Source organism: Rhinatrema bivittatum, chromosome 4, assembly GCF_901001135.1.
Source record: "Rhinatrema bivittatum chromosome 4, aRhiBiv1.1, whole genome shotgun sequence".
In the NCBI taxonomy this organism is placed as follows: domain Eukaryota; kingdom Metazoa; phylum Chordata; class Amphibia; order Gymnophiona; family Rhinatrematidae; genus Rhinatrema; species Rhinatrema bivittatum.
In genome coordinates this window covers 408,892,403-408,906,679 of record NC_042618.1, presented here as the reverse complement: position 1 = coordinate 408,906,679, position 14,277 = coordinate 408,892,403, and the positions used below count along the sequence as shown (strand labels likewise).

The 14,277-nt window shown below is 43.5% G+C and overlaps 1 protein-coding gene across 1 annotated transcript in view; it reads right to left on the bottom strand.

Moving 5' to 3' along the window:
* The window catches only part of SETD5 (SET domain containing 5), a 238,685-nt gene that overhangs the window by 48,562 nt on the left and 175,846 nt on the right, over positions 1 to 14,277 (bottom strand). Inside the window, 4 exon segments of the mRNA XM_029601121.1 lie at positions 6,732 to 7,217; positions 11,268 to 11,521; positions 11,870 to 11,999; positions 12,310 to 12,552. Coding sequence (XP_029456981.1) covers positions 6,732 to 7,217; positions 11,268 to 11,521; positions 11,870 to 11,999; positions 12,310 to 12,552 — 1,113 coding nt within the window.

Here is a 14,277-nt window from a genome sequence, read left to right as displayed (position 1 = left end):
TATCCTTTTCTTTTTTTTTTTTTCAAACCTGAAGGGCCACAGCCCCAAAGAAAAAAACAGATATCAGGACAGCAGGAATGCCTCTCAATCTGCTGGAGTCAGAGAAAATACTGAAGGATCGCAGGGAGCACCCCGGGTTATATGGGCGGTGCTTTTTAGTTTTTCTCTCAGACTCCATCTGCTGGAAGGAAGGCATAACCCAGCAGTCTGGACTGATCCTGGTACGTACAGGGAAAAGCCAGGAGTCTGGACTGATCTGGGTATGTACAGGGAATTTCAGATATCTCCAAAATGCACAAGCAGCAATCATTTTTCAGTGGAAATGAAATCCTGGAGCAAGAGGACATGACAGGAAGCTCAACGAGGATAGGAATGAAGAGTAACAGGAAATAATTCTTCACAGAGTGGTAGATGTAAAACAGTCTCTCAGCAAAGGTGGAGAAGGCCAAAAAAGTATCAGAATTCAAGAAAACAAGGAATAGGTCCAAACGAATCCTTACTTGTGAGAAAGCAAAGGGAAGCTGGAAGTTAGCTAAGGGTAGTGAAACAGGAATGGAACTAAGGCAGACTGGAGGTCCTTATCTACCACCATATTCTGTGTATCTATGTTCTAGAATCCCCCCCCCACCGCCCACTTTTCCTCTTGAAATTATACTGACTAAAGTGAGAGAGAGAGAGAGAGAGGGGGGTCCCAGACTCATTTATAATCAGGTCAGCTTACAGCCTACCGGGAAACCGCGTCCCTGATCCTCTCTTTGAAAGTGAGCACAGATCCAGATCAATTTCTCTCCCTGGACAGTTTGCCAATTTGCAGTGTGCTATCTGGTGCTCAGTTGCAAGATGCACAGAAAATTCTGCTGCAGCAGTAATTAAAAGGAAGCACTGCGGTAGCTCCAACATAAGACAAGGTGACTCATTAGAACCCTCCCCAACCATAATTCAAGTCAGATTATACAAAAAGATGTGCTAAAATTTGTCAGATTATATAAAAAGCTGTGCTAAAATACGTCAGAACCAACTAGGTTTTCAATGCTATAGACAAATTATTCAAATGGACTGGGCTTTTAGAGAGTGCTCTCTTAACATGCTTCCCCTCCTACAATACCAAATAAAATGATAATATTGTTATGTTTTTACTCTTTACAGTCAAAGGGGCAGTAAGGAGCCAAGTGAATGTTATCTGAGCAATTTAGCAGATGACCACAATGCACTGAACAGAAGAGCAGGTGGAGGACACAATAAGCAGAGTATATAGAGATATATCACCTATACCATACCCATCCTGTAACTACCAGGTTTGGGTATAAGTAAGCTTTTATATCTACAAACTGTATGGGTAAAAGTGAGCAAGTTAGCAGGCTTATGAGAAATGGGACAGCAGCTACATCAAATCATATACTACTGGTGAATTATGAAAATACCCATTGTCATCAAAAGCTCATGAGAGGTATAACTTATCAGTCTGAGAAGTACTGTTATTGCTGTTATGTGACTCCTGTGCCCTGTCTCGAGGACAGTTCACATCAGATCCTCAAGGTCAAAGAAAAGAGCGGAATGAGATTAGCCTGAGTTACCATGGATCCAGCAATGAGGCAGAACATGAAAAACAATTCCAAATGCTGCTCTCCAAACTACAAAACAAACAGTTGCTAATAGGTCAGTAATTTCAGGGCCATAACAAGGAATGGGGGAGCAGCTGCTCATTACAGAAAGCTCTTGGGGGCAGAAAAATGACTGAAATGCAAATGTGAGCTGGCAACAGATGACAATCTAGGAAGAGTGCAGCTCTCCTCCTGCCTTCCAGGTTGGAATAGAGGGAGGAAGAGAGTAAAATGAAGAAGGAATCACACACACACTTGTTAGCCCTGGATGCTAAAATCCATAATTACAGCTGAGTATGTAAACTCCTCTGATCTTCCAGGAGCTGCTACCATTGGAAATGAGTTTGTTGTCCAGCCATCAGGGACCAAAATTCCAAAAGTGCAAAAAAACAAGGACAGTGCAAGATTCCTACATGGCCTTGGCCATTCACATACTATACCGCCATATTGTATATGATGCTCCCAGCTGTATGCAAACACTCAACATATACAAGCAATTTTTTTTCTGCAGATCTATTTCTCTATATAACTATATAGGTTGAATCTTTGGTGTTTACAGAGGGTTACATAAAGGCAAGATTTACTCAGAGGAAACTTACAGTATATGTTCACAACTTTTAATTTCTTTTTAAGCAAGATGGAGAAACTTGGCCAATGTGGAGAAGTTACATCTCATATCAGGTAAAGGGAGATTTCTGCAAGCCAAATCTTAAGAAACAAAAGGAAGCCAAGCTTAAATGGACAGAGGGCTTGTATTCTCCCTCTAGGACTGTGAATCCCCTAAGTGGACTCGCACTGCTGGACGAACCAATGGCCTGGCCCCTATGCATGCATCACTGCAGACCAAATCCTGCTGCACCACCAGTGAGTCCTACCATCTGCTGGAGGCAGAGAATGCTCGGTCTTTTCTTGGCTGCACCACCTCTAAGCAGTGGTGATGTCACTGGAAAAGAAAGTGTGCTCTGCCTCCATCTGCTGGGAGGGGGAAACAACGCACCCGAAGGACTGAACTGTAAATAGTATCGCAGGATGAAATGGAAGGAAAACATGGCAGCGCATTTGATTTTTGATCTTCCATGGAGGGTGAGTGTGACACCTTTGCTCACCTATTGAAAAGTGGGCTAATTTTAAGCTAATGACCTTGATGTATAAGGCGTTAAATGGAGAGGGTGCAGATTATCTACAAGAAAAGATTAAGAATGATACCCCTACTCGTAAATCTATGCTCAAAATCAGCGGCTTTGGTGTTGGTTCCATCTAAACAGGACATTTGAAAAGAATCAAACAGGAAAAGAATGTTCTCAGTTGGAGGTCCTGAGTTGTGGAACTCAGCACCTTTGGAGATGAGAGTGGAATAGAACTATCTTAATGTTAGGAAAAAGGTAAAAGCCTGGCTTTTTCCATCATAGCCTGGGCAAATCCTAAATCGAGAATGATATAGATAAACTGTCCCGGAAGTGTATAGATTAGGACTATTAATGTATTATGTTATTTTATTGTATCAGCAGCAGTGATCATCAAACGGTATGGTTTAATATCACTAAAATAATAGGGAAAAGAACCACAAAGACCCGAGTTTTACAGTTCAAAAACACAGACTTTGAGGAAATGGGGAACTACCTGGAGGAAGAACTTAAAGGATGGGAGAACGAGAGAGATGTGGATCAGCAGTGGACCAATCTAAAAGGAGCAATCACCAAGGCAACTGCTCTATATGTTAGAAATGTAAAGAAAAGCAAAAGAAAACTGAAACCTATCTGGTTCTCAATGGAGGTGGCTGACAAAATTAAAGCTAAAAGAACAGCATTCAAGAAATATAAAGGATCCCAAAGGGAGGAGCACAAAGAAGAATATTTGTATCAACTGAGGGAGACAAAGAAATTAATCAAGTTGGCAAAGAGTCAAGTGGAAGAGAGGATTGCCAAGGAGATAAAAAATGGTGACAAAACATTTTTCAGATACATCAGCGAAAAGAGAAAGGTCCAAAGTGGTATAGTGAAATTGAAAGGTGGTAATGATCAATGTGTAGAGAGAGACGAAGAAATGGCAGAAATATTAAACGAATACTTCAGCTCTGTGTTCACTAAAGAAGACCCTGGAGAAGGACCATCTCTAAACAACAAGAAACTGGAGGGAAGGGGAATAGATGAAAATCCTTTTACAGTAGAAAATGTGTGGGAAGAACTAAAGAACCTGAAAGTGGACAAAGCCATGGGGCCTGATGGGATTCATCCAAGGATATTGAGGGAGCTCAGAGATGTTCTGGCGGGTCCGCTGTGTGACCTGTTCAATAGATCCCTAGAAACGGGAGTGGTGCCGAGTGATTGGAGAAGAGCGGTGGTGGTCCCGCTTCACAAGAGTGGGAACAGGGAAGAGGCAGGCAACTACAGACCGGTTAGCCTCACTTCGGTGGTGGGAAAAGTAATGGAGTCACTGCTGAAAGAGAGAATAGTCAACTATCTACAGTCTGGAGAATTGATGGACCAGAGGCAGCATGGATTCACCAGGGGAAGATCCTGTCAGACAAATTTGATTGACTTTTTTGACTGGGTAACCAAGGAATTGGATCAAGGAAGAGCACTAGATGTCATCTACTTGGATTTCAGCAAAGCTTTTGATACGGTTCCGCACAGGAGACTGGTGAATAAAACGAGAAGCTTGGGAGTGAGTGCCGATGTGGTGACCTGGATTGCAAATTGGTTGACGGACAGAAAACAATGTGTGATGGTAAATGGAGCCTTCTCTGAAGAGAGAGCGGTTTTAAGTGGTGTGCCGCAAGGATCGGTGTTGGGACCGGTCCTGTTCAATATCTTTGTGAGCGACATTGCAGACGGGATAGAAGGTAAGGTTTGTCTTTTTGCGGATGACACTAAGATCTGCAACAGAGTGGACACGCCGGAAGGAGTGGAGAGAATGAGACGGGATCTAAGGAAACTGGAAGAGTGGTCGAAGATATGGCAGCTGAGATTCAATGCCAAGAAGTGCAAAGTCATGCATATGGGGAGTGGAAATCCGAATGAACTGTACTCGATGGGGGGGGAAAGGCTGATGAGCACGGAGCAGGAGAGGGACCTTGGGGTGATAGTGTCTAATGATGTGAAGACAGCGAAACAATGCGACAAGGCGATAGCAAAAGCCAGAAGAATGCTGGGCTGCATAGAGAGAGGAATATCGAGTAAGAAAAGGGAAGTGATTATTCCCTTGTACAGGTCCTTGGTGAGGCCTCACCTGGAGTACTGTGTTCAGTTCTGGAGACCGTATCTACAAAAAGACAAAGACAAGATGGAAGCGGTACAGAGAAGGGCGACCAGGAAGGTGGAGGATCTTCATAGGATGACGTACGAGGAGAGATTGAAGAATCTAAATATGTACACCCTGGAGGAGAGGAGGAGCAGAGGTGATATGATACAGACTTTCAGATACTTGAAAGGTTTTAATGATCCAAAAACAACAACAAACCTCTTCCGTAGGAAAATAATCAGCAGAACCAGGGGTCACGATTTGAGGCTCCAGGGAGGAAGATTCAGAACCAATGTCAGGAAGTATTTCTTCACGGAGAGGGTGGTGGATGCCTGGAATGCCCTTCCGGAGGAAGTGGTGAAGACCAGAACTGTGAAAGACTTCAAAGGGGCGTGGGATAAACACTGCGGATCCATAAAGTCAAGAGGCCACCAATGAAGAGTGGGTGACTCGCCAGAATGATGGCTATTGACACAATACCCTTACTAAATAAACATACACATGCTTACTGTGACTCCTACATCGCTCTAAGCTTCAACAGCAAGAGGTAATGGAAAAAAGGATTTGCACTCATAAAGAGGGGAGTAGCTGGCTTGTTACGGCGGTTACTACCCCAAACCAAATATGCCTGATACTTCACTTTCAATGCATATACAGCATAGCTCTCTGCTTCAATGACAGGGGAGAAGAATAACTGATACTTCACACATCCAGCAGAGCTCTCTGCTACAACGGCAAAGGAGAAGAAAAAGGGTTCGCACTCAAAACGCAGGGAGTAGCTGGCTTGTTACGGCAGTTACTACCCCAAACCAAATGTGCCTGATACTTCACTTTCCATGCATATCCAGCATGGTTCTCTCCTGCATCGGCATGGGAGAAAGACTGATACATCACGCATTTCCAGCATAGCTCTCTGCTTCAAGGGCAGGGGGAAAAAAAAAAAAAAAAAAAAACCCTGATGCTTCACGCATATCCTGCATAGCTTCAACGACAGGGGTGAAGAAAAAAAAGGATTCGCAATCACAAAGCGAGGAGTAGCTGGCTTGTTACGGCGGTTACTACCCCAACCAAATGTGCCTGATACTTCACTTTCAATGCATATCCAGCATGGCTCTCTGCTTCTACAGCAGGGGAGAAGAAAAAAAAAAAAAAAAAACCAACAAGAGCTGTACAACATAGTCTAGGTAAAACAAATAAGCATGGGTGTAGCTTGCTTATCGCGGCGGTTACTGCCCCTACTACCCCTAACTAATCAAGCTAGATATTTCACTTGCATGCAGCTCCATCACTGCTCTCTACATTAATGGTGGGGGTGGAAGGGGAATAGAACAAGGAGCTAAGAGTAACAGATAAGAATGAGAGAAAAAATGTGTGAGGCTTGCTGGGCAGACTGGATGGGCCATTCGGTCTTCTTCTGCCGTCATTTCTATGTTTACATTGATTGTATTTTTTTTTTTTAATTGTATACCGTTCTGGCCATATCTGGTATCTGATATGTGGTAAATGAGAAATAAATATAAATAAGGTTACAAAATATTCTTACAGAGCCTGAACAAGAAGTTTGGAAAGGATTGAAGCTTAATATTTTTTCCTGTATGTATGGATCTCTATAGCACTCAAAATTTAACAGCACCTCCAATGTCTTTGTTGGAGAGCTTTGAAAGGCCTCAGTCCATGTCTTCTGGTTACAAATGCCAACATGCTGGATTTTAAATTATACAGTGAAAACAAAGCTTGGGTTGCAAATGATTCATTCCTTCTTACATTTAATCTCCCAGGATAAATCTGGTAGTCTTATGCACAAGGTTAGACCTAGGAAAGATCAAGTCATGCTCATTTTTATAAATAGCTTTTAAGGCTGCCTGGAGACCAGGTATCTTTCATACTTGCCTTTTTCTTCTGCGGTGGGTTCTGTGGAGATGCTTTTACTCCCTCACATGTCCTCTCGCCACAAGGAGACATGGATCCTTGTGCTGCCTCTTTGAGAAGTCCCTGCCCAAGTCTACTAAAATATCCTTCAGCTGGAGAACTGCAGTACACTCCTTCCGACTGTGAAGGCTGTCTGTCTCCTAAGAGAGGGGACCCCTGTAGTGACCCATCCGCTCGTGGCATTGCGTTCAAAGGGGAAAAGGCATACATTAAATTAAATTCTGTCCGGAAAGCCTGCTCAGAGTTTCTTAGTGATGTCTGTCCTTCTCCACTCCGACACAAGAAGCCAGTCTCTGAGGTGTTGCTGTATGGTTGTGAGGTGCTGGGCGACTGAGCAGCTAGCTCAGCAAGTCCTGTATTGAGGAGGGTCAGGTTCTCTAAGCAGCTGTGAGCACTGGGGTCCAAGAGTCCAACCTTTGCTAAATCCAAATCTGTCCGAAGGCAGGGCTGTAAAAACCAGAAAACAAATTTGGGGGCGGGGGAGGGGGGCAGGAAGGCAGAGGAGGGGTTCAGGTGGAAAAGGTAAAAGCAGAGAGAAAGAGGGGTGAAAACAGAAAAATGGCAGATTGAATCAGAAGGGTTGGGAATGGAGAACAGAGACACACAATGTCATTCTACATGAAAAGAAACTTCAAAGGAGAACATACTGTGCTTTAAAATCACTATTAAAACCTAGTTTTTTTTTCTGTTATCCTACAGCTTACTGAAACACTTTTGAAAGCTAAAGATTTCTCCCCACCCACCTTTAATTTTTAAATCCCATGCTGCCTTTTACCCATGCCATAGAAAACCATCACAACTGTAGCTAGAAATAGCTGAAGAGGGAAGTAGCAAAAACATAGATTTTCCACTGGATCTGCTACTCAGGCATTCATAGTGCCACCGCAGAGAGACCAGAAACTTCACCAGAGCCAGAGGGGTTCAGCTTATCTCCCCCCAGCCCATACATGGAAGGGCTGTTAGTGGTTTTGCCGAAGGTAGTAGCTTCTTCACATGTACTTTTGGTGGAGGGGAGCAGAGAGAAAAGAACTATTTGATTTTGAAATGGAACAGAGAATCATGACATCAGCATTGCAACAGAGACTATCACGTTCCCAGAGAGTAAGGACAATGAACTAAAGACTGACTATCCAACAGGCAGCAGCAAACACCCCACAATCCGGCAAGCCACAGACAGAAGCAGCCATTCCCACGAAAGCGCTCAGCCATCTACTTCCTTCTATACCAAAGTTAAAGCAGCCGCCTCCACCAGTGTTCAAATGAGAAAAAGGAGCTGATTGCGTGCCAGTGTCCAGTAGGCAGAAATAGGACACAGCCTGGAGCCCGTTTCTTTCCCCTTCTCCCTACCAAGTTTTAAAAATACCCGCATATCACACTGAAGTTTTTGTCATTTTGGAATCGTTAGAAAACAAAATGTTAAGATTTTATTTCATTGCAATTCCCTTTGCAGTTAGCTGGCAGTTTCTTCAGCATTTCCATCACTATGAAAATATTAGCTCTGCAAGCTTTAACACCATTTCTGGTTGATTTCATCTTGCTCCTTCCCACCCCCCCCCCCACCCCCCATTCTTCTCTTACACATACACACGGTCACAGTCTTCAGGCGCTCATTTAGTTTGTAAAGTCTTCCCCCTTCACCCTCAGTGTCTCATTTGCCAGTTCTCTCAGTGCCTGCGTTTTCTCTCCACCCTTTCAGTGCCCCTTTGGTTGGGGCGTACACACACACACACACACACACACACAAGCACATGCTTACAGCTTCCTAGAGTGCGATTCAGATGGTGTGATAACTACCTCGGGTGACAGGGACTCGGGCCTATGCGCAGGGGAACTCTCAGGGGAGGATATGTTCTAGAGGAGGGAAAAGCATCTTGTTATTCATCTACTCAAAAAAGTCAAGAAGCAAAATAAAACAAACAAGAACTGAATACAAAAGAAAGTAATAACAAGCAGAGAAGTTAGCCACAGCTATTCTAGAAGGCAGAATGATTTGGTTACACAAGTGGGATGGAAGTTTAAAAAAAAAAATAAAAATAAATAAATATATTTCAAAGTATTATTTCTGAGTTGCATTATTTCTAAAGAATCAGAAAACACGTGGTTGGTTAACATGGCTTGTGAGACTTTTTGGAAATGCACACGGTACGTAGAGGTTTTTGTTACTGCTGTTGATTTAAATATTAGTGCTACTGAGTCTCATGCTGTTGAGTGAAATCCAAACTAGAGGTGAGAAGAAATGAAGTGCAGATTAGAAATGATTTCTCTGTATTCTGGGGCATCCATAGCAGAATACAAGAAATCTATGTGCTTCAATGAGTTGTACGACTGGAGACACTGTGGTCACATGACAGAAAAAGGATGCAATCCAGCTTTACTCAAATAAGAGGAAACCAAATCCCATAATAGCTGTGGTTAATGTTGGGCTCCAAATGAAAAAAAAAGAAAAAAAAAAGAAAAAAAGAAAAACCAGAACATAACAAAACAAAAATCCCAAAACTATGGAAAAATAAAAGGCCGCTTTGATTCAACCCTTACTACCCTCTCCCCCACTAAGGGCCAGATTTATGAAGTATTTTTCCCACACATACAAAATGGGAAAAATTCTTTAGTACACCTGGGCTTAAATTAACCGTCTCCCCAAATATCTGCCAAGTGACAGATGGAAGAGGGGAATTTGGAGGAAAAGCTGCCTCTGCTAAGAGGAACACTTCCCTTTTTGCCCTTCTCTGCAACAAGGAGGAGAACCAGAGTAACACCAAGAGCCCTTGTTTTGTTACTAGGATCTCTGCTCTAAGGACACATATCCACTGGCAGTGGTTCTCAAACTAGTCCCGTTTCCAGAATCCCTAACAGATATGTAGGAGATACATTTGCCTGCAACTTGGCTCCCAAACCTAATGTATGCAAATACATCTCCCTATTCATTAAGGATTTCCTGAAACCAGACTAGCTAGCAGGGGCTCTAAGGATAGGTGTGAGAGCTACTGCTCTATGGCATGCAGGCAGGTGGCATCAAGAAGTAAGAGGTGGGGATACAAATATCTGGAGCCACTCACGGGGCACAACGCACTGCCCAGGTCCGGAGAAAAACTAAACTTAATTTGGATAACATTAAGAAGGGCAAAACTCCATGTGCAAAACCCAGAAACACCACATTCATTGACACAGGTAGAGTTTCTGGTTAAGCTCTTCTCTCCAAGTGATCAGCAATTTAAAGAGACATCATGTAAACAGATTCTCAGAGAACAAGCATGTTTGTCCCTCCTCTTTCCTAAGTGACTTCTTCACAGCTTCTTACCCCCAGTGCAGAAGCTAAACTCAGTTGGTAAATGCAAGAGAACATAAAAAGTCTGTCAGCAGAGGACATCTTATGGAACTGCAAAAAAAAAAATAAAATAAAATTCTGCAAACACAGTGCTCAGTGGTATCAGAATCAGAACTGATGGCAACTTAATGGAACAGAAGCTGCTGAAATGAAAACCTGTTAAAAATGAGCTAAATTTAGTAAATAGAGAATCTGCTCCTTAAGCTGATAGGTGTATAAGGGAGCAGGTGTGGTCTGAAAGGAAAGGGAGTGGAGGGACTGGAGGAGATGGGTCATATGAGTGATCTTCCCAAGGGTCAAGGTCCAGTAAACACAGAAATTACAAGCTTCATAAATCAGAGCACTTTAAACCAGTGCAGTAAGCTGCTTCAAACTAAAACTGTTCTAACAGCTCATGCTACAGTACTATAGGTGCTCTTCCCCTCTTGATATGTGAAGTGCTTCCCAAAGCCAGCTTCTCTATATGGAAACTCACAACAGAGTTGTGAAAGCTGCTCCATGTTGTGCTGTTCCGGTGCAGAAAACTGGAGCGCAAGGTAACCTCAGCAGTTTAGGACGCTGATGCCTAAAAGCATGGAAAATCTGAACAGCAGCCAGAATCATTCTGATTATGAGCTTACACATGTGCCAATGGATTTCTCATCTGAAGTGTAGCCAAGAGATTATGTTCATTGAGATCACAGTAAAACTAGAATGTGGCAATTTCTCTCAGACATGAGCGGGAAGCCCCACATACCCAGGGTAAGGCAAGAGATCACTGCCATTCAAGTGAGGGCAAGGAGATGATGAGCCATTTGCCTCACAAGGACCAGAGCAAAACGGGCACATCTCCACCAACCTCCCAACTGTGTAGTGAAAAGACTCATATTCTTCATTGATAGAGCGATGAAAACAATTAACATTGAAACTCCAGCAAGTAGTGCAGAACAGACTGCTCTGTAAAAAGAACCTGGTTTAACTGGAACAGATGTAAAGAGAGGAAAGGGCCTCCAGGCCTGTACTGAGGGAACTCTATGCTAGACATCATGCAGTCTCTGTTTACTCTCCAACAGAGAGCAAGAGGTCTAAGTGATTGAAGTATGAGCTAGAAAGCCCAAAAATAATCCAGTACTTCATCTAATGCATACCGCACCTCTTTCTGCTTGATTTCCCTGATCCAGGTCACTACTTACCTCAAACTGTAGTGGAGTATTACAGCGACTAGCAGCAAGAGAAGGAATTGGAGAAAACATCAGGCCATATCCATTGCGACATTCCTCATCTCCGGGCAAGGAGGAGCAGGGTGTGGTGAGCAGCGGGCTCAGTGAGCCGGAGGCCGAAGGGATGGGAGGTGGAGGGGTGATGGGAGACAGTGGCCTCAATAACTTTGAAACATTCTGCTCCATTAGATATCGAGACTTCCATTTCTTTAAGGGGGTCGTTAAATCTATGGTAAACAGAAGGCTCAATGATTTCCAAGCATACTTTTGCTAACTATATGCAGTAAAATCATCTCAACTTCACCTTATCATAGCTTTTTCCTTCCCACCATTTCCTACCACCTCTAGAGACTTTCCCTCAGTAAGCCTGATATCCATTTGTACCATACAAATGCTTCTGTTTCATCCAATGCAATGCATGGGGATGCTCGCTCATACTCTATCCCACTTTAGAGGCTCCCAGATGAGCTTACCCATTCTTTCCTGCATCCTACCAGCAACTCCTTCAATGCTTTTTCAACCATAAGCACCTCAAATAGAAGGCTCCAATTACCCACAACCTATTCTGAACTTACCTGCACTGTCCTTGCAGATGTTAGCAGAGCTGCAGCTCTCGTTGCTTTGGTATAGCGACTGGGTTCTGTTCTCTTCTGGGGTACATGAGGCCTGCGTCATACCTTCATCCAAAGCTTGTTTCATCCATCGCTGCCAGTGTAACACCATTCAAACTATTAATTTGTTGTCAAAACATTTCAAATATGCAGCAGTGTACAAAGTTGTGTACAAACATGAATGTACACCAACAAAAACATACAAGCAGGTACACATAGAAGATGGATGAACTCATGCAGGAAGAGCAAAGGCACAGACCCACACAGCCAGGTACACACACATATACAAGCACACACAGAACAAGCATTAAGATATACTTCCCACAAGCCATTAGAACTCAGGCAAGTACCTACAAAGATAAGCTCACAAATATACAAAGAGAAGTACAAATGCAACAACTTACCTTTTTACAGGAGCCATAGGTCCCATCTACAAGGAAAGGCCGCCTGCGTCGTTCTGGGATGAATGGTGATCCAAAGCGGATGTAGTGTTTGGGGGTGGTGCAAATCAACGGGGAGTGGCTGAGGCCCGGCAGCATGTTCAAGGTAGTTGCCAGGACGGTGGGGTCAGTGGTGATACGCAGAGGGCACTCGATGGGACACTCTTGCTTCTCTACCTTGTCATTTAGCCATTCTGTGACTAAATACTGAGTGAGAGATTAAAGGATTAGGAAATGTAGATCTAAAAGAACCAACCTACAAGGGCACAGAACTAGTGCCTGCTTCTGAATGGTAAAATACATATTTTCATTTCTCAGAACAGCTCAATTCAGACTCAGCCAATCAGATCACAATGTTAGCCTGATTGGTTGGTATCTACTGCTTTTGCAGTATAGCAGCAACAGCAGTAGAGCACCAACACTGTCCTGTTGTTAAAAATATCCCCACCAACTACCTTGATATTTTACAGCTTCGTGATGCATCCTTCTGCCTACTGTGGCAGTCTCCCTGTAATAAATACTCTGATGTTTAGGGATGAGCCAACTTTACTGGTCTCATAGTTAAATAATTTTCTCTTTCAAAATATTCAATAAGCCAAAAACACAATGAAGTGCGATGAGGAGTGGAGCTTATCATTCAGGAGAACACCTGGGAAATTAGTTCAGAATTCCTTTATACCTGACCGTGTACCTTAAACAAGTCACTATTTTCCTGTGTGAAATCCCAAGCTTTGACCTTCATATTTTAACTGCCTTGAGACTGTAAGTGCGCTTTTGTTAAAGGTGCTATATAAGAAGTCTGTAAATTTATTTATTTAAAATTTTTATATACCGACATTCATCCAGGATATCATATCGGTTCACATTGTAACGCAAAACAAACGCACTGCATGGCGCTTTACATTGAACAGTAAAACATGATAACAAAGGCATTAACGAGAGGGGGAAAATAACATGGGAAGTTTTGCACTAAAATTATAAATAAAGTTTGCAAATATATACATATGTACAAATGAAAAAAACTATGAGGTTAATTTTAATCAGGCTAGGAAGTGAGAAGGGGAAAAGGAGAGAGGAGAGCGAAGGAAGAGGGGGGGCAGTGATAAAGAAAAAGAAGGTGGCGGAGAGAAGGGGAGGGGAGAGAGGGGCAGTAGAATGGGAAAAAGGGGAGGAGAGTGGAGAGTGGGGAGGGTGGGGAGGTAGAGTGAAAAGTTAAGTGTATGCTTTAGCAAAAAGCCAGGTCTTGAGCTGGCTTTTTGAGAGAGACACCCAATATCACATGACTGGAAGTACATTAAACATTTTTAAAAGCTGTGCACTTAAATGCCAGGAAGGGCTTCAACAAGACTCTTGTGAACTATGAATTTATAATGCAATTTGGCAGGACACTCAATAGGTTTAACTGGCACCCCTGATGGACAATGGACAGAACAGAGGTTATACTGTGCCACCAGTTTGCAAAGAACCGCAGCCTGCCCCCAACCGGGGGATCCATCGTCTTGGGTATAGGCAAATGGTTTATGCTCCCTCTGATCCTATCAAAACTCCATCCTGCGAGTTGACCAAGGTGCCAGCTGGGGCTTGGGAGCTCTCTGCTGCTTGGGGCGGCCTCAGAAGCTCGCATGTTACTGATGGGAGCGAGGGGGCAGAGAGTAGTACCTCCTCTGGCAATAGAAAGAATTTCTCTGCCCCTGCCACCTGGATGAGGAGGATGACTGCGGAATGCCTCCAGGGAGCTAATGGAGGGACTCATGGTGGTCCCGCAACTGGGTCACTGCATCCCTCACCCTATCTCCAAATAGATTCTTCCCAGTACACGGTACATCAGCAAGCCATTCCTGAACCTCTGGACGGAGATGCAAGGCCCGCAATCATGCCATTTTGCGGGCACAGATTCCCACTGCAGAGGCCTTTGCTGCAGTTTCGAAAACA